Raw genomic sequence first — 24,068 nt, forward strand, 5'->3', positions numbered from 1 at the left:
CAAGTTTCTCAGTCCGCAGTGAGAGAGGAGAGACGGGATCATGAGACCAATGCTGGTGCTGAGTGCGGGGCTACTCATGAGCTGTATGCTGCAGGCACAAGCTGACCATCATGTACAAGAAGGGTTTGTTGCTGGCAAGGTAACATTGTGGAAATCTGATGCAATTTTATTTCCTAAACATGTCTTGCATACAAACATCTCCCAAACACTATGTAGTCACAAGTTACCCAGAGACGGGCTGAGGCAATGCTGTCCAGAGAATGAGATTAGGCTACTGACTCAAGAGCAGTCCAGATGTTTTAGGGAAGATGGGTTAGAACTATTTTCTACGTGAGAGGATGAAGTAAGAGATTGTAAATGAAAGAGCAGTCAGAAGAAAGAGCTAACAGAAAATGAAAAGGGGTGGGGGATGGGGGACAGACCCTGGCTCACTTCAAGGTTAGATATGAATCTAAAAGTCAAGTATGGGAAGAAAGCTTTTAGCAAGGGGCTCAGGAAGGATGTCACCAGCATGAATGAGAAGCATCTGACATTGAGATGGGAAGAGGAAAGATTAGGTGTTCACTGGAAGAGTTTGAGTTGCCTGCTAGCCATGTCAGAAACACCTCAACATGGCTTCCCAAGTCTGTCCTGGGCGTCCCACAGCCAGCTAGGTTGTCATTATATCCATGCATGAGATAAATTTGTGTTTCCAGTGTATGCAGATTTCACTCATTGTGGATATACTGATAAAACCCAATTGGCCATGGGGTCTCTAGGACAGATTCGGGAAGACCTGCACTACAAACCTGATGAAATGTTCTTGCAGCCAGTGACTCAAGGACATCAATTTTAAATAAAGACAATGGTTTAGAAGACAAGGGCCTGCTTTCTGAGCAAGGCAAGCCATCGGTAGAATCATCTGATTTCGTCCTGCAAATGGCGAGGTGGTTACCACTCATGGGTGAGCCTGAAAGAGGGAGCATTAAGATGGGGAGGGAGCACTCAGGTTTAGCGTGGATGAGGTGAGCAGAAATGGAGCAAGACATAGAAGGAGAAGAGGCAAGCAAGATGTGGAGAAGGAGTGTAGAAACAAGGGGCATTAAAGATTGAGGGATATAGGATGGAAGTGTAAAAACACAATTATGACAATTCTTGTCCAGGCTAAAATTGTTTCAGAGAGAGAGAGAGAGCAGATGCAGAGCAGATGGAAGATTTTCACACGAGCTACAGAAAAGCAAAATAAATGACTAAATATCTGGAGATATTTGACTTGCTGGAAAAAAAAGACATAGGGAGGGCAATTTTCAAAAGTCATTTATCCAAATGACTGTTTACCAAGATAAACCTGAGCACCCTGAACGCAGGTAAAACTATGTGCATTGTTTCACAATGCCCCTACTTTAATATGCATTTTGTGGAGGTGTTCCGGAGTGGGATTAGGCCAGGGGAGCAAGCATCACATGGAGGTTTGTGTTTTGAAAACCTTGCATGTTGTTTTGTCTGCAAAAAGTACTTGCAGAAAAATAAGGTGCAAATCCATGGGCAGTTTTCAAAAGAAAAGTAATATGTATACTTTCCCCTTGAGAATTGGTGCAAAATCCACAGGTACAAGTATCCGTGGACTTTGCACCTGCTTGTGGGATATTTAGTTATGTCCAGCAGAGATTTACTCTTGCATATTATTATTTGTGTGCCTTTGAGTGTTGTAGAAAGAAGTCATGGTGAATTTAGCAGAAGAAGCAAAAACAAAAGTTGCATTACTGTGATGAAGTTCCTCTGCTATTCCGGTGCCATTATCCTGAACACAGCCCTCACTTCCTCTTCTGCTTTCACTCAGCAGAGCTCCAGCTATTTCCATAGATGCCTTCCAGTTTTTTTTAACTCCAATTTCAGTTTAATTTTAAAAACACTGCAGATTCTCCTTCCCCTCTGATTCAATATGTTAGAGAAAACCATTTTTATAATTACAGTTTAAAGCAGGGTCAGCTTTTCTTCCCTCTCTCCCTCTTCCTGTCTCTGGAAGGGATAGTGTGCAAACCTAGCTGGCTGTGGGACTCCCAGCTGCACTTTTCCCCTTCCTCTGCTGCAATATTGCAGGGGCTGAAAACAACATTCTGCAATCACAGTTCAAAGCAGCTGCAGTTCAAGCTCAATGCTTTTCCAGACTTTCTGTAATGCTCCGCTCCTCTCTTTCTCAACCTTGGTTGTTTACATTGAACCCGGCCGCTTCCATCTCTCTGGGGCTTCCCCTTACCTCCATGCCTTCCTCCTCCTCCTCCTCTTGCTACATATTTTGGAACTGCCTCACTTGTATTCCTCCAAGCGAGGGCAAAGTGCCTGCCCTCCCAGCTCTCAGGAACTGCATCTCCAAAGCCCTGTTTGCTAGTTGTTTCCTTACGCTCTCTGGGAGATGTATTCTTTCCAATTTCCATTTTTAACTTCACTCTGGGTGGTGGCCACATTCTTTAGTTGCTCTGTTGTCTGGCTCACCCTCTTTTCAACTTGAAGCAAACCCCTACTCTGTCAGAATTACATTACATTTTATATGTATGTATTGCCCTTCTTCAAAAGAAAACTCAGAGCAGTTCACAACCTAATACTCAGTAATGCAAAAACAAAATAATTATTAAACTAGGGAATTAATACTAAACGGGGTACTTGGTATCAAATCAGGCAGACTGTTTAGCATATAATTAAAGTTTACTAGAACTAATGGATATAATAATAGCAGCATATTGAACATTTGAATAGCTGAGATAGTACATGTTCTTAAAAAGTATAAGAAATTGTATATTTTGAGATCAAATGGTAACTTCTTCCAGTTATGAGGTGTGCACTAGAGGCAACGTACTCGCTTTGCTCATTCATCCACCCAATCTATGCCATCATTTCCTTAAATCCCAGTTATCACCCCTCCACTTCTGAAAGGCATCTTGCTTGTACCAACACACGGGCACCTCTGATTCTCATGAGCTGTTTTCAGAACATTTCCTTCCTTTCCCATCCAGTTTGTGGGGAAGTGGTACGGGCTTGCCATGGCAGCGGACAATCCACGCTTTATGAAGATGAAGAACATGATGACAATGCCCATTTTCACCTTCAGGCTCAATGTGGATAGCAGCCTGGATGTCGCTGTTGCTTTCTCTACGTAAGTAGCTTATAAACACACAACACACAGCAATATTACTCAAGCACGAGGAGGTGTGGCCTGGCACAAAGAGCACAGAATTACAACTCAAGAAAACTTCTGGGAGCAGGATCTGAGTCTTGGCTCTGCCACTTACACTCTCTGGATTATGTCCCCACAGGGGGCCCGTTTTGAACTTTCCACAGTGGGACAAAATCCACAGGTACTTTGCACTACAGACTTTCCATCAAATTTCAAAGCAAAGTACCTGTGTACTTTGGCTTTGAAATTTGCCATGGGTGCAAAGTACCTGTGGATTTTTGCACTTTTTGTACAGGTGCTTTTTTCATGGAAAATAACACTCAGAACTGAAAATGCAATCTATGTGCATTATTTTCTGCCCCCTATCTAAACATACCCCCAGAACCTCCTCCTCCTCCAAGTGCAGCTAACGGTAGGCAGGCTGTGGAAGAAAGTACCACTTTTTATCAGCATTAAGAGAGATCCAATTTTCAGACAGCCAATGTATGCGCAGAAATCACTATTTACCCATACACAGGGTTTGAGAATTGTTCACCACATCTCCCAATGCCTCAGTTTCCTCCACTATAATTAGGTAATATAAAAATACTATTCTTTGTACAGGGCTGGAAATGCTGGTATACAGAGCTGCAGACCTGGTTACCCCAATTTGATTCCCCTATCCACAACTTAGGTGATCTTGAGAAAGTTACTTGATCTCCATGTGCTTAAACTTAGGGGCAGATTTTCAAAGGCTACGCGTGTAACCTGAGAAAATCTGACCCTGCACACGCCGAGCCTATTTTGCATAGGCTCAGCAGCGCGCACAAGCCCCGGGACAAGCGTATGTCCCGGGGCTTCAAAAAAGGGGCGGGTCCGGGGGCGTGATGGCGGTCCGAGGGTCAGGGGATGGTCCGGGGGTGGTCCCAAGGCCTCCTTCGTGCAGCCGTTCCAGATTTTCGCGCTCTGCATGCGCAAGCTATGCCTGCTTTGGGCAGGCATAAGAAATAAAATAAGGTGTGGGGGGGATTTAGGTAGGGATGGGGGATGGGTTAGATAGGGGAAGGTGGGGGGGACTGAAAAAAAAGTTCTGTCCAAGGCCGCTCCGATTTCGGAGCGGCCTTGGTGGGAACAGCGAAAGCCATCGGGGCTCCCCTCAGGCTCGGCGCGCACAAGTTTCACATGTGTGCACCCCCTTGCGCGCGCTGACCTCGGATTTTTTTAACATGCGTGCGGCAGCTTGCACATGTTATAAAATTGGGTGTAGATTTGTTCACACTGGGTTGCGCGAACAAATCTACGCCCTCACATAAGTTTTAAAATCTGGCCCTTAGATTGTATTCACTTTTGGTCAGAGTCACTAAAACAAATATAAATTCTTTAATATAGCACTGGGCATAACGATAGTACAAGATAAATATTATTATAACACCCTTTGGAAATATAAATCTAAATAAATAAATAAATTATTACTAGTATGTTTCTGGGGCTACCACAATTGTAAAGCATATTGGCTTCTCACTTGGATTCTTGGTGTTAAAAGAGCAGATATATTTTATTAATTAATAAATGTATTTATTTATTTACAAAATGTATATATTGCGCCATAAGCAAAGCTGTCAGAGCGGTTTACAATAAAATAGGATCCTTATAAAACCCAGAATCAGAACTTTTTAAGCACTCTTGCAGTCATAACATGAAACCCTTTTAATTATTTTCTGAGACCCTTATGACTCTCACAGTATTCTGGGACACTTCCATCCTCAACCTCTTACCCTCATGCAAGAAAAATTGCCTTTACAACATTCCTAGCCCCTTTGCTTTGAGGTATATGGTTCATCTTGATAAAAAATGAATATAGGACAATCTATATCAAGTTCCCCTCAAAATTATTTGGCCACTCACTTTATTCTCTATTTATTACATAGTAACATAGAAGCCTTTTTAAAGTAATTTCTGTGGGCCAAAAGCATTTTACCCCTGTAAATCAGCTGTCTGATATTTGAACTTCATTGTGGTGAAAAGTACACCCAGTGTTGTGGATTCCTGCCCAGTCCAGATTCCTTATTCCCCCTGCAAAGTCTGCCAGACCTATGCATCTCACAATCAAGTGGATATCTGATGCAAACACAGGAGATAAAGTGACTTGCCAAAGGATTTGAACCCTGGCTTTCCCATTTTCTAGCACATTGCTCTAACTACTAAGCCACTTTTCTCAAATAATTTTCTGACCAGAAAAAGCTAGGTTAGGTCCGATGGCTTGTTTTCAACTGGGTCTTGGAAGTATTGGGAAATAAATGTTTCATAGAGAATAAATGGTAGAGCTACATCTTGAACTCATGCCCTAGGACTTCTCTATGAATCACAGTCAGTGATTTAGCAACTAGGCTACTGATTCTCTCCTAATTCAGTTTTATAATTATGTTTTAGACCTCAAGGATGTCGGACAAAACAGAACGTGTACAGGAATGGGGATGAACCTGGTCACTTCATATTCCAAGGTCAGTGTTAAGCTGGCAAGAGAACTTCATGCATGTGATATGCATGTCTTAAGCATGGATCAAATGTATTTCTTCAGGGAAAAGCAGAGTAGCTATTCGTGAAATATTTTACAATATCAAGTAAAAAAAAAGTGTGATATATTTCTCTCCACATGTATTTTCTTGTTATTTCTTTGACTGAGGTCATTCAAAACGTCTTGTGGCTGTGGGGAAAGATAATTTAAGGACACTGATTCTATAAATAATAAGAAGTTATGTACATGGTGTTAGACTGATATCTATTTATTTAATTTAGTTCAAACATTTATATTCTGCACATCTAAAATTCAAGGCAGATTACATGATAAACATTTATAAAAGACAATGAGTACAAATAAAACAGTCTAAAAAAACAAAACAAACATCCATAAATAAATAAAAGCATTAAAAACTCACAAAAACACATAAAAACACCAAACTCAAAGAACATGGATAATTTAAAAAATATATCAGAATAGAACACCTGAAAAGTACAGACTGCTCACATAAAGAGGCCGCTGAAACAAAAAATACTATTCCACTTTGTCACATGCTTCTTTATAAAAGAGAGTCTTGACTGCCTTTCTAAAAGCTGATGTGCAAGTCAGGCTTCTAATGGTTTCAGGGAGGGCAATCCATAAAGATAGTCTTACAACAGAGAAAGCTCACTCCCTGGCTTCATCTAAATAGACCAGCCTGAAGGATGGAACTTCAAGCAAAGACTTGCTAGCAGAGCAAAGAGAGTGAGGTGGAGCATAAATCCTAAGTATAGACTTAATCCAGGACACATTAACATTAATCCTAAACTTATGGACCAACATTACAATTTTAAATTTTAATGCGCCAAATTACTGGTAACAAATGGAGAGACTGTAAAACTGGAGTAATTTGGTCATAATGACTAGCTCAAGATAAAAGTCTTATCACAGAGTTCTGTACTAACTGTAAGACTTGTTAACTGGTTGTTTGGGAGACCAACCAGTAATGAGTTGCAATAGTCTAACCCAGTGAGCACTAACGCTTGTAGGACAGAAAGGAAGTCAATGGCCGACAACACGGGCTTGAGCAAAAGATGACTTTACCACAGATCTATTCTGAGGCTTCATAAAGCAGTCTAAAATGATTCCCAAGTTGCAAACAGAAGACGAAACCCTGATGTCAGTACTGGCCAGACTGAATAATAATGGTGCATTGTTCAAAGGGAGCCTGCTCCAGATTAAGATTTCAGTCTTATCAGAGTTTAGAGCAAGGTGATTATGAGTTCATCAGGTTTGAGCAGCAGTAAAACACATGTTAAGCGTCTTGCTGGTTGCAGACCAAGAAGAAAGCTTGGGTCTAAAAAACTGAATACCATCAGATCTTAAAATGAATGCCCAGGTCAGCCAGTACTTTACACAATGGAGTAATGTATATGTTGAGTAGTATGGTAGAAAGTGCAGAAGCCTCCAGGATCCCAGTTTTTAAACTATGCCATTGTGAAGATGCTATTGCAATAGTTACTTATTGAGTCCGACCAATTAAAAAGAATAAAAACCATTCAAAAACTTACCTGAAATACCAATTTCTGTAAGACGGTTAAGCAGAATGACATGGTTTATTGTATCAAGCAGAGTGGACATATTGAGGAAAACCATAACATAAGTAGTCCCTTTATCAAAGCTGCATCTGATAGTATTTAGTGCTAGACAAGAGCAAAATTTCTGTACTGTGAAGTTGTCAAAACACAAATTGATGTTGGTCTAAATCAGCATGTTGTTCTAAAATAAATCATTTAATTGTCTTAAAACAGCAAACTCAATAATCTTGGCTAAAAATGGCAAAGTACAAACTGGTCTGTAATTACTGTATAGCAAAGGATCTAATGAGTGATTTGTTTTTTTTAAATAAAGGCCAAATGGAGGCCATTTTCAATGGTGATGGTACATGCCCTTCAGTTAAAGACAAATTAACAGCCTTCATTATTAATCTACTTAAATCCTCTCAAAACGTTTTAAGACAGAAGAATTCTGATTTAAGGCATAAAATGACAGCTTAAGCTTAATCATAATCTGCTGAATTTCTTTTCTTGAGATTATAAAGAGAGTCCTATCATTATGTTAGAGCACTTGGACTTAATGGGGACGGACTACTCTTTCCTGAAAATCTATTGTATACTTTCCAAAATTTTGGGGTGATGCATCAAGCCTCGATAGTGCTCTAACATGCGTTAAACAGCGATGTACACAATATTATGCATGGCCCCTCCCAGGCTGCTTCCCCTATTACAGTGATCTGCGCTGCATGCAATTTGCATGCACGAATAATGCAAATGCATGCAAAGAAGGTCATTAGTAGGCAATTTGATTTTAATATTTTTTTGCGGCCGACTGAGAAAGTGGTCAGCCTCAATTAAATAACACCAACACCTGGAAAAGTGTTAAATGTGATGCGGAAGCGCAGGGACCTAACGTGGGTCTCAAGGCTCCAGCACAACATTTAAAGGGACTGGAAAAAAAAAAAACATGGCTAAACAAAAAGGTTGAGTGGGGGCAGAAAATGAAACGAAATAAATGAGAAAAAAAAACCCTAAACTTTTATGCGCGGAGATGGCCCCCCCCCCAAGCCCCTTCCTCCAAAGTTTTAAATAAAATTCATTGTAGAGACATAAAGGCATTGGGGTATAGTATCCCCCCAGCACCCCCCTTCCCCACCAAAGGTGTGAAATTAAATAAATGGGCTTCAGGGTCCCCCCATCACCTGCAGGCATCCCACACACCCTGAACCTTACAAATAAGAATCCGGTCCTGCAATGGGGCTGGGACACCCATCAGCACCCCCCCCCCCCCCCTCGGTCAAACCCACTTTTCAAAATGGCACTGACCTGACCTTGTCCCATCACATGATAGGGGCAAGTCTGGGGATCAGACATAGGCCTATACCCCAACACCTTTATGTCTCTATTGGAGTGGGGAGGTGGGGGACCCCTGAACCCACAATGACTTTTATTTAAAACTTTGGAGGAGGGGGTAGGGGTGGGGCACTGTCACCAAGCGTGAAAGGTTTACTTCGTGTTTCATTGAGGAGCTGGGGGCCACCCCAAGTGGCAGCCCTGGGTTGAGCCAGGGGTCATCCCTGATCCCCGCTCAGCCTTTTCTTTTCAGTGGGCAACTTTTTAAGTGGCTGGCCCTTTAAGGCGATGGCGGTGCCTCAAAGTTGGGGCCACCATGGCACCTAAAGGGCCGCTCACCGTATTCTTTTCTTCTACAGTGTTTGGCCTTGAGACAACAGAATGGACCATAGAGCCACAACTACCAAAGTGCCCCCCCCCCCCCCATTAGTGGAACCCCTACCATAAAAAAAACATCACAGTTTGAGGTATCTAGGCCTTTATCCTTAACAAATTTGGCAAAATTATCACATTGATCATGATTCAAAGATATTCAGTATCCTTATCACTTATTGGTTCAGGATTCTTTAACTGTTGAGGTTGTTTGGGCTGGGGTGCACCATAGAGAGGGTGTGCTTAGGCTTAGAGTGGAAGAGAAGATGGTTTTGGTGATGTGGTAGCTCCTGCCAGTCAGTGAGTGGCTCAGTGGCAAGTGCTGTGCACATCTATGCGGAATGTCCCCAGTCCAATTCCTTGATCAATGGAGGCTCAGGATTCAGCAGAGGTGGCATTCACAGCCCCTGGCGTGGGGCGGGAGTCATGGTCATCAATAAGGATAACACCCGATGGACACATTTAGAGCCTATGATGTAAGGTTCTGCAAGGAGCCCTGGAGCATGATTCCTATTCTCAGGACTGATGCTGCAATCACTGAAAATAGAGGGAAAGTATATTATAATAAGGGAAACATCTTCAGGTAGTTGTGAATGAAGGCTGGAATTAAAAAGGAGCAGAGAAGAACTATATGGCCAAAAATAAATTTACTGTTTTCATACCTAAGTGGATCCCAAATCTATCCCTTACTAGCAGTGTTTGTTCCTGGTTGGAATGAGACATGTGGCCACAACAGGTCATTCTGCCAGCAGTGTGAGTCAAAGTCTCCTTCATGACCCTGTCCCTATCTGTGAGGTCATTATATTATAGGTGTGTTGGGAGGGGTTTGTGTGTTAAAAACCACTCTTGTAGCCATGTCTTACAGAGGGAGTGGAGAATCAGCCTTAGCAAAGGGCTGAGGAAGCAGGTGTCTCTCCTTACGGAGAATATTTGGTGGGTCTGCTCCTTCACAGGGACAGGGCCTGAAAGAGTGATATCCTTTTGGGAAAGGCAGTGCCTGAAAGGAGAGAGAAGTTTTATAGCCCTAGATGGTTAAAGTCCTGGGTCTCCAGAAAATCCAGATGATAAGTGTTATGTGAAGAAACTGCATCTGAGGACCCCCAAAAGGAAGGGATCTCGTCAAAGACAGAACAGTAGAGAGATTGTCATTGGAGGTTCCAGCGAGAAGCAGACTGCTCCAGAAAGGTCCCCATGAGTGCTGAGGGACTAAATCTAGCAGTCACTAAGGGACAAGAGAGCAACAGAGGAAATGAGAGGATCTACAGATGCAAAAGATACTGGGAGGGCCCAGGAAGGAAGGGTATCTGCCCTAAGAGCTGACAGAGATGGGGGATACACTAACGTACTAACTAGCATCAAGATTGTTAGCAACTCCATTATAGGAGAATGTGCTGCATTTCTGTCCTAATATCCTACCTTTAGAGTCCCATGATCCTCTTTTTACATTTTAGACAATGAAAATAAGAATGGAAAGAGCAACATCTCTGTGGTGGAGACAGACTATAACATTTATGCTCTTGTGATTTCACACTACACTCGGGAGAATGGACAGACATTTAAGAGTGTGACACTCTTTGGTATGTACTGAGATATGTCACTTCTCCAGTAGTATGCAGATGGTATGTTTCCCCTTACAAGGGTAAATAGAGCATGATCCACCTCCTGCTGATGCACATGCAACATATTATTCCAAGGTTTGTTTGTTTTAAATCAGGATTTTTATTTTGTGTAAAACATCAGCAGAAAATATGAAGAGTCTCATCCAAATATGAATGCCTCCCAGGTCTGGCTAAAATCCTCCCTCAGCAATAATGCAGCTTCTGTGGATTATCTTGCCCTCCTATGAGAGATGGAAGGGAAGGGAAGGGAAGTTTTGAGACATGGGAGAGAGTTAACTCTTCCTGCCCCATCTTATTTCTTCTCTATCTTTCTTCCTCTTCTAGAAATGAAGTCTATAAGGTTAAAAACACTTTGGGGTAGATTTTCAGAAAGCGCGATTTGGCGTACTTTTGTTGGTGCATCAGGCGCAAACAAAAGTACGCTGGATTTTAGTAGATACGCGCGTAGCCGCGCATATCCGCTAAAATCCTGGATCGGCGCGCGCAAGGCTACCGATTCTGTATAGCCGGCGTGCGCCGAGCCGCGCAGCCTACCTCCGTTCCCTCCGAGGCCGCTCCGAAATCGGAGCGGCCTCGGAGGGAATTCTCTAACGCCCTCCCCTCACCTTCCCCTCCCTTCTTCTACCTAACCCACCCACCCGGCCCTGTCTAAACCCCCCCCCTTACCTTTGTCGGGGGATTTACGCCTCCCGGAGGGAGACGTAAATCCCCGCGCGCCAGCGGGCCGCTAGCGCGCCGGGACGCAACCTGGGGGCGGGTCCGGAGGGCGCGGCCATGCCCCCGGACCGCCCCGGGCCGTAACCATGCCCCCGGGCCCGCCCCCGAAACGCTCCCGACACGCCCCGAAAATGCTGCGCGGATCAGGCCCACCCCCGACACGCCCCCGACATGCCCCCCTCTGAAAACCCCGGGACTTACGCGAGTCCCGGGGCTCTGCACGCGCCGGTAGGCCTTTGTAAAATAGGCGCACCGGCGCGCAGGGCCCTGCTCGCCTAAATCCGCCCGGATTTAGGCGGATTTAGGCGAGCAGGGCTCTTAAAATCCGCCCCCTATTTTCTAGTTGTGAGAATATAATAAATAGAGAGTCAGGGAAGCGTCACTGCAAGAGTTAAGATACTAAGACCCTAATATGTCTTTAAGAGCATTAAGGCTAACAGCTACATTAATATATATGGTTACCTGGGCATTCATACTGGATTCAGCACTGCATACATTGCTTAGTGCTTCCCACTTCAAATCAACACATGGCACAAGGTTATAGCAACTTACTGAACTCTTATCTTATTTCTACTCTGCCCCTAAATCTATCCCGAACTCTGGCCTTATCTCTATACCTCTTTCAAATTCTGCCCTTATCTTTTTCCCTATCCCTAACCCTCACCGTGACCCTACCTCCAATCCTGACCTTATTCCTATCCCTGACCCTAACTCTATCCTTGTATGAGAGTGCACAGATTCTCACCTTGATAAATGAACTTTTATCTGTTCCTGCAAAAAGTTACCATCCTAAAGGCTTGAGATTGGTAATGAATAAAAAGGGTAACCTTTGTTAACTTTAGGTGTAACATTTCTGTGTGGGAGTAACCTGCACAGAACTGCAGCTACCATCCTTAATAGAGTGCATGGGGGGTGACCTGCACAGAATAGCAGCTATTTCCCTTAACAGAACACATGGGCAGTAACCTGCACAGAACGCCAACTATTACCCTTAACAGAACGCATGGGGGTAACCTGCACAGAACGCCAACTATTACCCTTAACAGAACGCATGGGGGTAACCTGCACAGAATGGCAGCCATTACCCTTAACAGAAGAAATGGGGGGGGGGGGGGGGGGTAACCTACACAGAACGGCAGCTATTACCCTTAACAGAACTTTATCTTTTCAGCATGCTACTTGCCACAGGGGCTTTTTACAGTGGTAAATGGTATGCTGACAAAATTTCTGTGGGGCCATAAGCCTGCACGTGTGAAACTGAAGACCTTATAGTGACCCTAGGAAAAGGGAAGATTGCGATCCCAATTCTACATGCCTATTTCTGGGCAGTTCATCTCACAGGGGTTATTTCATGAGAAAAAGATACCTTGGTATTTATTAGAAGTTTGGCATAGCAGGGAGAGTGGATTCTGGACTATTCCTGCTGCAATCTCCTATAGCAGTAGAGGGTAGACGTGCTTGTCAAGTACGTCCTGTTATAACAAACACGCTTCAGGTGTGGAAATCCCTATGGAAGGAATGGCAATGGAAGGAGGTCACCCTATGGCTATGTCCCCCTTGAGGTGAAACCCTTCCTTAACAGTGCACACATTCATTGCAGAAGCTAAGACATGATGGGAGGAAGGGCTGAGATGCTTGGGTCAAATGTATGAGAATGGAGCATTGATGTATTTTGATGATTTGAAATTTGAGTTTGATATACCAGATCAGACGTGTATATACTACAACAAGCTGGTGAAGACGCGTATATACTACAACAAGCTGGTGAGGGTATTGAATCACTTTATGGGGGAGGGCTGTTTCTGTCAAGAGCCTACTCCTTTCGAAAATGTTTTTCGAAGGTGCAAGACACCAGGATGTGTCAACTTGGTCCTTTACAGGGGGATTATGCAAGTATACTTGCTCAAGGAGCCATCGCTCCCGGTAGAAGAGTGCTGGAATAGAGAACTGGGAGTGCAAATAAACTCAGGAGGATTGAAAGAGATTTGGAGAAATGCACATAAGACTTCGTTGTGTGCCCATAGGGCAGAGCTGATGGTTAAATTGTTGTTACAAAGTTATAGATATCCTGTCTCTTTCACAAGATTGCACCTGCCTCTTCCCCGCTTTATTGGAGAGGTTGTGGCCAGGTGGGTACTTACATGTCTGGTGGGTCTGTCCCTCGGTGAGCGCTTTCTGGAAGAGGGTGAATAGGTTGACAAATCAAATATTGTGTAATACATTGATGTTTACACCAACTATTTGTTTATTGGGATGTTGGGAAGGGCAACCACTGGCTAAATACAAGAAAAAGTTGGCTTTGCATTTGATACATGCTGCTTGGTTTTCTACAGTGACTAAATGAAAATCTGCACCTACACTTGAACATTGGAGGGGTTAGGTGCACGATACTACACTGATTGAAAAACTAACTTTTCAGTGGCGGGTTAATGTTGCAATGTATGATAAAGTATGGGATCGTAATTGGCCATTTTATAATCACTGTCAGACCCAGATGTAGTGGTCATTTACTGTACTTTGTAGGATATGCTGTTTTTGTACAGGTCATCGTCTGCACAATGTGTTGCTGAATCATCTCTGTACTGTTCGGTATGTTAAATAGAAAGTTAAAAAAAAATGCAACTTGCACATTGGGCTCTTCCCTATTTTGAGCCAAACCAATTTTGCATTGGCACACTTAGCCCTGACTTTTGCTCTGATTCTTGATTGTAGGTAGAGCGCCAGTCATGACACTAGACCTCAAAAAGAAATTTGAAGCTGTGTCCATGGCAAATAACTTCAGTGCTAAGAACTTTTCCTTCCTCGCCAAAAATGGTAAAACTCTCCACTGATTTTCTTTATTTAAGAAATCTATTCCCTGATATAAGCAGCGTTTGCTCCCCATTACATGATGGTATTAGGTTTAAAGTCTACAGTGTATACAGTGGGTTGTCACGTTGTTCATTGCAGTTGGAACTCTGTCAGCATTATTTGTTGTGGTTATTATCCATGTGCTGCAGTGGAATAGAAAGATCCAGTAAAATTAGCAAGACAGGCTGTAGAAATGCAATAAACAATGAAAGCAAACAGTGGTTTACATAAACCTGTAGAATGACAATCTATTGCCCACCTGTCATCCTATAAATTGAGTATATCTCTCTTCAACAAACAAAACAAAACAAATAAAATTTAGGAACTCAACAGCAACTTGGGCCAACCTTGTGGGCACATTCCAATAGGTGTCCGTGCCTACTACTGTGTGATCCTGCAGATCCCGTATATCTAAAGGTGACCTAGATGCAAAGCTGAAGATGGCAAGGCTTGAAATGCCCTACCAGCATAGATGGTGAAGGCTATCAATGTGGCAGATTTTGGGCATGCTTGGAGCAGATATAAAAGGACAGTGGTAGGAATAGGCTTGATAGGTCCAGGTGAAAGACATAAGGGAAAGGGGAGATGGTGATGGGTTGCCTATGGAAATTTGTGGACAAAATGGACAAATCTCAGCTGGTCAGACTGCCTGGGCATTTTGGCATTTATCTACCATCATTTACTATGTTACATACTTGCCCGAACCTCCATGGGATATTCTTTCACAAGGGATGAAACAAATATCCCTTTGTACTTCTTTTTTCACGTGCTCACAAATATTTGAAAAAACATAGTTCTCAACATACTCTTTCCTACAAAGGAAGGCTGGTTTAGCAAAAGGGCATCCACTGAACCACTTTGCCTGTTCCCTAAAATGTCCTCTGTTTCTGCTTCTGTTCACAGAGGTGTGCGAACCAGTTTTAGGTAAGTTATTGAATTAATTTAGCATTTCTGTGACTTGCCCCTCCTACCGGGCATTATAAATCTTATTGGAGTGCTTTGGAATGATGGGAAAGAAATTTTGCATTCCAATTGGCTGATACACAACATTTCTGTTTACCTTTGTGGTCCATCTTCACCATGAGAAGGCCACCAGCATGAATCCAGTGCTCTGAAATGTTAAGAGCTTTAAAATAGTTCTTAAATACTTGGATTTATTTAATTTCAGCTTTTTAAAATTTCAGGGCACAGTTATAACTTAGCAATAAGTGTATTCCCCTGATGAAAGTGTAGCCTGTCCTTGCCTTGTGCTGCGAACACCATTCAGGGGATGCTATGTATCCGTCCAAGACTTGGACACGTCCCTGCTGCAGTCCCTGTTGCAGTCACAAAAAAAACCCAAAAACAACAAGGACGCAAAAGTAGAGTTCAAATTAAAGCCTTTACTGCCACAAAATAAAGTAACCCAAGCCAGTAGTCCCAAAATAAACAGCATCAAAAAGATTACAGTTTGTCCATACTAGATGTTACTTCCCTCCTAGGCTCTCTTGCACCATCATTCTTAGGAAACACTCCCGGGCTTGGAAGTTTGAGTGGATGTAATAGGGTCCCAGCACTTAGCTAGTAGAGATGTGAATCGGAACCGGAATCTGGTTCCGATTCACATGTGGGTTTTTTTTTCATTGGGCCCGATCGCGGTTTTGTTTATCGGCTGCACCTGAGCCGATAAACAAAAAACCCACCCCCGACCCTTTAAAAACGAATCCCTTTGCTTCCCCCACCCTCCCAACCCTCCCAAAAACATTTTACAGGTAACCTGGTGGTCCAGTGGGGGTCCCGGGATCAATCTCCCAGCTCTCAGGCCGTCGGCTGCCACTAATAAAAATGGCGCCGATGGCTTTTGCCCTTACCATGTGACAGGGTATCCATGCTATTGGCCGGCCCCCTGTCACATGGATGGAGCACTGGATGGCCGGCGCCGTCTTTAAAATGGCGTGGGCCATCCCAGTGCTCCATCATGTGACAGGGGCCGGCAATGGCACGGATTACCCTGTCACATGGTAAGGGCAAAGGCCATCGGCGCCATTTGATTAGTGGCAGCTGACGGCCCCTGGAGCGGGAGATCGCTCCCGGGACCCCCACTGGACCACCAGGTACCTGTAAAATGTTTTTGGAGGGGTCAGGAGGGTGGGGAGGAAGCAAAGGGATTAGTTTTAAGGGTCGGGGTGGGTTTTAGGGGTTATTTTTGTGTGCTGTTTTTCCCGCCCTCCCCCAAAATGATAAGAGAACCCCCACGATCAATATCGTGGGGCTTTCCTATGTTTCGGGGGAGCCCCCGATTTCTGATGATTTGAAAATATCGACGATATTTTCAATCGTCCGAAGCCCGATTCACATCCCTATTAGCTAGCAAAAAAGATACAATAATACAAAAATCTCAAAACGCAGGTCAAAAACTCTTAACTGTAATCCAAATCTATTGAAAGGTCTCCAATACTAGAGTCCAAACTGTCATCTTAGTTGTCTCCAGTACAAGAGTCCACAATACATATCTCTTCATCCTTGTTTCTGTCGCATGGGCAAAAGAACAAAAATGACCCTGGGCGGGGGGGGGGGGGGAGGTGGGTGAGGCGCCTGTGGCGCCGGGGGTCCTTCCAGACTGGTCACAGATCCAATGTTCTCCCACTGCACTACACGGCAAATCTCTTCTTCCTTTCGATCAAAAACTTCAAAGTATAAGGCTCTGCACCCAACTGCAACTCCTATGCCTCTGTACTTTTTCGCTTTGAGATCAAGGGGTGATTTGCAGCTCTCTTCGTCTGTGGTCCTACAGCCGTGCCTAACCCTCTTGGGTCTCTCCTTCCCTTTGAAGACTCGTCTTGAGATCCTGAGAGGATTTCCAGCTCCTGATTCACTTTCTTTCAGTATCACTCACCCTCTGAGGAACTGAGCATGCTCCAAGGGTTATCTACCCCCCCATAGACCCTTCTCCCAAAGAGTGTAGGGCTTGGCAAGGGGAGGATTTAAAAAAGTGCAAAACCCATTCCCATGCCTTAAACTGATGGTAAAATACTGGGGACGAGTTTAGTGGATGGGCAAAGTCCCAGTCACAAAAGCCTGAAGTAGGGATGCACAACTTCAGTCCTTGAGGGCCGCAAAAGGATCTGGTTTTCAGGATAATTGCAGTTAATATTTATGAGATACATTTGCATACATCTGGTTTAACAACACGGTTAACTGCATCGCTAGATTACCTCCAACCCAGACTATTTATGACCCTTCAACACTGAGGATGTGTCAAATCCTGGAAGGCTCATACACAAGTGACACCCAACCTCCGAAGCAGAAAATAAGTTGTGTGTGCCGGCCGGCTGCCGGCGTGCGCTTCACCAGGACAGAGCAAAATGGCGCTGTCCTGGCTGGCCCTCCCCTTTTTAAAAACCCAGCACTTCCACGCGTACTGGGAGATACGTGCATGGCCGAGCTGCCTGGAAAATATGCTCGGCCCGGCCGCGCGCTTATCTCCCGGGATTTGTGTGCGCCAGACTTTTAAAAATCAGCCCCTAAATGGGGTTTTATTTATTTATTTATTTAAAAATGTTTATATACCGCCTTTACAATTCAAAAGAATTAATCAAAACGGTTTACAACCAGACATACATAATGAATAAACTTAAAAATAAAAACAAATTAAAACTAACAATAAAAAAAATAATAGCTCCATAAACATTCATGCCCTACAACTTTAAACAGCAAAATTGGATTGAATGTAAGTATTATTTTCTTTAAATATTGTCTGTTTGAAGAGAGATAATAACAGTGTGGAAGATAAGTGAGTGTTGATTTTATGAATTAGAGACTAAACTATAGGCTTTCTGGAATAGATAGGTTTTTAGTAATTTTTTAAACTGTTGTGTAGAAGGAGTAAGGCGAAGGAAGTCTGGAAGTGAATTCCATAAAACAGGGCCTGCTACTGAAAAAGCCCTTTTTCTAGTTAATTTATGTTTTGCCAGTTTGATAGTAGGTACGTCTAATAGATTTTTGGAGAGAGATCTGAGATGTCTGGAAGGTTTGTATATACGGAGATTGGTGCATAACCAGGTAGATGATGTATTATAAATAAGAGAATGAATAATTGATAGTATTTTGAGAGACCGGCAGACACCATACATGCAGGGCCAAAGCTGGGATTAGAGTCCAGGTCCATGCAAAAAGAGGCTTGTGATCTGCAACTCAGAGTGCTATTCAGACCAGTAACTGCAGGGTTTCTTTCTTGCAGGCAGATGTGAAGCAGTTGTTCCAGCTGGACCAGAAGTTTAATAAAGGGACAGTCATGCTTTGCTGTGTCTCTGTCTCTCTCTCTCCCTTCTGTCTTTATTTCACAGTGGCTGGCAAAACCAATAAGCAAAATGTATACATAGAGTATTAGTGCTTTATCATATGGAAAATTCTCTCAATAAAGTGTGGATGTGCCAAAGAGTGGGACTTGCAAGGAGTGACAGGAGCTGAGGCCCAGATACGGAGCCCCTCTTCACCCAGGCCCTGTGTGGGGTTGGGAGTAGGGGTTAAGCAGGCTGTACAGACTTTCTCTTCCTCCACCCCCTTCTCCCCTCCCTCCACACTACTTTCTTCTTAATTTATGTTCTCTATACAGTGTTTCCCAACCCTCTCCTGGAGGCGCACCTAACCAGTCAGGTTTTCAGAATATCCATAATGAATATGCATGAGATAGATTTGCATACATTGGAGACCCAGGGTATGCAAATCAATCTCATGCATATTTATTGCGGCAATCCTGAAAACCTGACCTGCTAGGTGGCCTCCAGGAGAGGGTTGGGAAACACTGCTCTATCAGACACCTTTGGTGTCCCTGGCTTGATTTTGTGGATCAGCTGGGATTTTTTTTTCTCATTCTCTGTCATTATCTCTATTCCTTTGTTTTCTGGCTCTCTCTGGTATCCTCCTTCAATTATCTTTTCTGTTTCAGTTCTCTCTCTCTCCTTCTTTCTTTATCTTTTTCCTTCAGCAGCAGATACTTTAATACTTTCTCTTCCTTCTTTTCTCTCCCCTTCTCCTTTTTTCCTATTCATCCTACCTGCTCTTTCACCATCCTTTCTCCCGTTTCTCCTGCATTCCTTCGTCCATTCCTCATCCCTTTTCTTCTGCATTATCACCCGGGATTTCTTCCCCTGGATTTTTTCTCCCTCTCCAGCTATTGCTGGTTCTTTACCTCTTTCTCCTCCCCATTCCCTCCCCCTTTTCTCCCCTACCCCCTTGCTCTCATCTTCCCCTGATTCAACCCTATTTTTTGCCTTCTCCCTCCCCTGCATTGATCTCCCCTTTCTATCCCAACTCTTGGTCTCTTCTTTCTCTTCCACCCTCACTCTTGCTCTTCTTGCTCTCCCTCCCAACCACCACACACACATACATTTGTTCTCCCTTTTTCTTCCCTCTATCAACTCTTGATCTCTTCTCTGGCTGTCTCTTCTCATCCTTCCCCTTTTGTTTGCACCTCTCTTTTTCCATCCTTACTTCCTATTCTGGTTCCCTCCACATTCTTGGCCCCCAACAATACACATGCGCACACACACACACACACACACACACACACTCGCTCTCTCCTCTCACTGACATGCCCACCCTCACTATACACAAACGCATGATCTCAAGTTTTCTCCTCTCTCTGGCCCCCCAACACATATTCACAGTTTTTCTCCTCCTCCTCTCCCCCTGGATCTCTCACTCTTTCACATGACATGTACAGTTTCTCTTGCCGTGTCTCCATCTGTTCACCCTGATCCATGCAGGGCTAGCAGTGCTTCCCTGCCTCTCACTGCTGATTGGTTCATTGTGATAGCTAGAACCAATCAGCAGCCAGAGGCAGAGAATTGGCAGCAGAGCTTCCTCCTGCCTCGGACTCTGTCCTAGTGCCTGCCAGCTCCTCCGAATAGACTGAGAGGAAAGAGGCTGCAGCTGAGTAGAGCTGGATATTTCTAAGACCGGGAGATCCTGCCTTCAGGTCTCCAGGAGAGCACCCTGGGTCAAATCCGGAGAGTTCCCAGGTGTGCCTATGTTTCTATTTAACACTCTGTCACCTATGTATAGTATTCTGTCTCACATTTATTCTAAGGCTCAGTCCTCCTTTCCAGTTTGCCTTGGGATAGCTCTAGGGTTGGCTTGCCATCAGGCTATGCTCACCAACTTTCTGCTAAGTGCCAAAAACGTTAAATAAAAAAATAAAAATAAACAGATGTCTGTTCTTCATTTATTACCATTTATTTGCATATTGGTGAAGGAGCTTTAGAAGGTATTTGCCTACTGAATGTGGGGTTCCAACAGGTCCAGAAAATTCTCTAATTTGAGGAAGGAAAATGAATTGTATGCAAACAGACTGTGCTGTGGGGTTTAGATTGAAAAATGAACACTGGAGGGTGGATTCTTAAAAGATTTTAGGAGTTAGCTAGTTAACTCTAACTAGTTAGCCAGATAACTCTGGTCAGACAAATAACAGGCCTAAACCTACTTGGACAAATTTTGTCCAGCTAGATTTAGGAGACTTTTCAGCTGCAAACCTAGCCAATTACATTTGGCTGAGAATGTGGCTCAAGATAACCAGATAACATTACCTGTTATCTTACCTATTCAGCATGATTTTGAAAATTGACCCATAGCAGTCCATCAGGGTGAACAGGCACAAGGAATCATCCAGCATAAACAGGTATTTATTTGAAGCCATTCTTGAAAACAGATACTAAGAGCTAGAAAGGGTGGCTACCTTAGAGAAGATACATTATTACATTTATTAAACATTTGTTTGTAATTATATCTTTATTGCGTTTTAATTTATTTACATTGAAACACAAGGAAAACTAGTCTTGTACAAATAATACAGAAAGAATAACAGCGGAAACCTACTACAAGACATAGTTTAATACAAATAATATAGGGGGAGTATTCCCTTCAGGAAATATTTAAAAGAAAACAAAAATATATTAATCCTCCTCTACCAGCTAAAACTCCAATCTCAACTCTGAATTTGTATTAATTATAAAGGTCTTCAGATGTAAAGCATAATAAAAAACAAACTTATTAGTCTGATAAGTAATTAAATACAAGGAATCTGTAAGAAAAAAAGAGGCCCCTAAAGACGGGATCTTATTTTTCAAAGACAGAAAAAGTCTCCTACAAGTCTGGGTGATATCAAATATCAAAATCCTTTGACCATAAAAGGAAAAAATCCCTATTTTTCAAATACTTAGAGAAAATGAGCACAGAATGACACGACCGTGGTAGCCTGGTAGGTATAATATCAATAGAAGCCTCTAAAAATGAAGAGACTTCAGGGCTATCTAAGGGAAAAGCTCGATTACCTACAACATTACCCATATTCCTTGTTTAGACACATAATATATTTTAGAAATAGCTGGTTTTTCATATATCAAAAGCCATGATCTTAGAAAGATATTTTTTAAGTAATTCAGTTGATGATGATAACCTTGTATAAGGAAAATTAATAAATCGCAAATGTTTAGCCCTAAATTGATTCTCTATAGACTCGAATTGCTGTGTAAACTTAAACTGTCCTTTATATGAGCCAATCCAGCATTCTGTAGTGAGGAAACTTGTGAATTAAGGACAGTTACAGAGTTTTCAAGATCTTTCACACGCTTTTCATGTGATTCCAAGATAGGTCTGGATTCCACAGTAAATTTATAGAGCTGTGAGACTGTTTGAGTCAAGTTGTTATCTAGTTTGACTATCAATCTCCAAACATCTGATAAAGTCATATTAATTGGCTCAGGATTATCCCCGATTCCAACCTCTATGGGGGGGGGGGGGGGGTGTTAATCAATGGCAATTGAACCTGATCAGACAAAGAGGGCATCACAACAGGGGTCAGAAAGGCATCCGTAGACTATATTACCCCCACATTAGCCCTTTCCAAATCTTGTGATTCTCCTGTTTCCTCCCGGGAGGGTGTAGTCATACTAGGAATTTTCTCCTCACTGAGAACACTTGTGGTCAGCTAATGCCAAGACTAAGGGAAACCCCAGATAAGGATTCCCCATCATTGTCACTCTGGCAACTCACCTAGTCTCTGTAAATGGCTGTCCATAGGGCCACGAACCACACCAGAAACCGGGGAAGAGATGAAGAATTTGGATTTCCTTTTCTTTCCCATCCACTCAAGGCAGTGCGCCAGCACTGTGCGCCACAGCACCTGGATTTAATAGAGCTTCTTGGAATCGCTCCCGAAACCCCGCTGGACTCCCAGGAAAATTTTGGCCAGCTTGGGGGGGCCTCCTGACCCCCACAAGACTTGCCAAAAGTCCAGCGGGGGTCCGGAACGACCTCCTCCGTCGAATCGTTTTGGTCTATGGCCGCCGCCATTTTGCGGTGGCCATTTTGAAAAATGGCGCCGGCTGAAGACAACACGATCCTATTGAGGGGGCCGTTCCGGACCGCCGCCGTTCTGGACCACCGCCGGATCCCCAGGTAATTTAAAGCATTTGGGGGGGTTTCGGGAGGGTGGGGGATTTAATTTAAAGGGTCGGGGGTGGGTTTTAGGGGTTTTAGTGTGCTGGTTTTCCTGCCCTCCCCCTTCCCCCGATTTACGATTTTTTAACTATAAATCGGGGGAATTGGTATTGTATTGTGGCCCTAACGATTTTTTGACGATTTAAAATATATCGGACGATATTTTAAATCGTCAAAAAACGATTCACATCCCTAGTTATAATGTCCTTTCCTGTGTGGTGATTTTATTTAACAATGGTGTTACAAGCAAGGGATTCTTAAGAAGGGACTCCAAATGTGGTACTGGGGTGGCAACACAGTTACCCTCTTAAAGTCAAACGAACTCAAGGATTTATCATAATACTTTCATCTATGGTTAATGCCCCTCCCTTAGCCTGGACAACTTAAACTATCTCAAGGGGGGGGGGGGGTTTACAATAACAATGCTGCAGAAATGGCCCCAACATCTGGCTCTTGCCATGGAATTGTTGTGGAAGAAGCAGAGCCGGCTTGGAGAGGCAGCAGCTGACTGGCAGTGCTTTTTTTCAATGCCCTCTTGTGCTGATCGGTGACAGGAGGGGGCAAGCAGTGGTGCTTCAAGTCGCATTCTCCCCTTTTGCAGCCTTTGGCCCTTTTGCTGCTTCGAAAAGCACAGGACACCGCACAGCCCCCCGGGTTCAAAGCAACAGTCAAGCCAGACTGCAGAGGAGGTGGAAGATGTGGCCCGAGGCACCACCGCTCTCTTTCCCCTGGAAATGATAATCACTAGGCTAGAGAGAGGGGTGACCACAAGGGAAGGTGATGTTACTGGTCCAGACTCAGAGCTTAGGTGGGAGTGGGGGGAGAGAGAGAGATAGGTATGAGGGCAGGGGGACAGAGGTGAGGAGAAGGATGGCTCGGCTTCCCGCCCCTGCCCAACAGAAAAGGCGTTCCTCAATACATTAAAGTGAGAGAGACTGAAAACAGGGGAAAAATATCCCTCAAAGGTTGAATGAGAAAAGAAAAAAGCAAGTTTATATTCTGCAGATTCTAGCTAGTATTATTATTATAAAGTATAAAACAATACGTATGTTCCTATCCAGCAGTGCTTGGAGTACTGTCCTCAACACCAACATCCTCAGTCAAAGGATATACAAAACAAACAGCAAAACAGCCTTGTGGCCTCCGGGCTTGCTCTGTACTTATTTTGTGTCTTGTGGCCTATCCAGACCTCTGTCTATACCAAGGGGCCTTCAGGCCTATAGTCTAGGCCTTGTTGCCTTTGGGCTTCTGTGTTCTTTGTTCTGTATTGTCTTGCTTTGTCCTTGTTTGGTCCTGTCCTAGTCTTTCCTTGTCTGGTCTTGTCATACCCTACCCAGTCCAGTCTCCAGTATCCTGTCCACAGCTTCCTGTCTCTTCCAGTAACCTGTCTACAGCTCCTTCCCTGTCCCAGTTAATGTCTGTCCTTGCTTGTATCTCTCCCTGGCTGTGTTCACTACCTTGCCTTGTCTCCGTCTATCACAGCCCCGGTCCTTGTT

The 24,068-nt window shown here is 43.6% G+C and overlaps 1 protein-coding gene across 1 annotated transcript in view; it reads left to right on the forward strand.

Annotated features, from left to right (window-relative positions):
• Positions 1 to 24,068, forward strand: part of LOC115097575 (prostaglandin-H2 D-isomerase-like) — a 27,533-nt gene continuing 3,465 nt past the window's right edge. Inside the window, exons 1-6 of the mRNA XM_029613510.1 lie at positions 1 to 139; positions 2,991 to 3,130; positions 5,561 to 5,631; positions 10,360 to 10,485; positions 13,957 to 14,058; positions 14,998 to 15,018. Coding sequence (XP_029469370.1) covers positions 41 to 139; positions 2,991 to 3,130; positions 5,561 to 5,631; positions 10,360 to 10,485; positions 13,957 to 14,058; positions 14,998 to 15,018 — 559 coding nt within the window. The 5' untranslated portion in view covers positions 1 to 40. The remainder of the gene's footprint in view (positions 140 to 2,990; positions 3,131 to 5,560; positions 5,632 to 10,359; positions 10,486 to 13,956; positions 14,059 to 14,997; positions 15,019 to 24,068) is intronic.

The sequence above is a fragment of the Rhinatrema bivittatum genome, chromosome 8 (genome assembly GCF_901001135.1).
Source record: "Rhinatrema bivittatum chromosome 8, aRhiBiv1.1, whole genome shotgun sequence".
NCBI lineage: Eukaryota > Metazoa > Chordata > Amphibia > Gymnophiona > Rhinatrematidae > Rhinatrema > Rhinatrema bivittatum.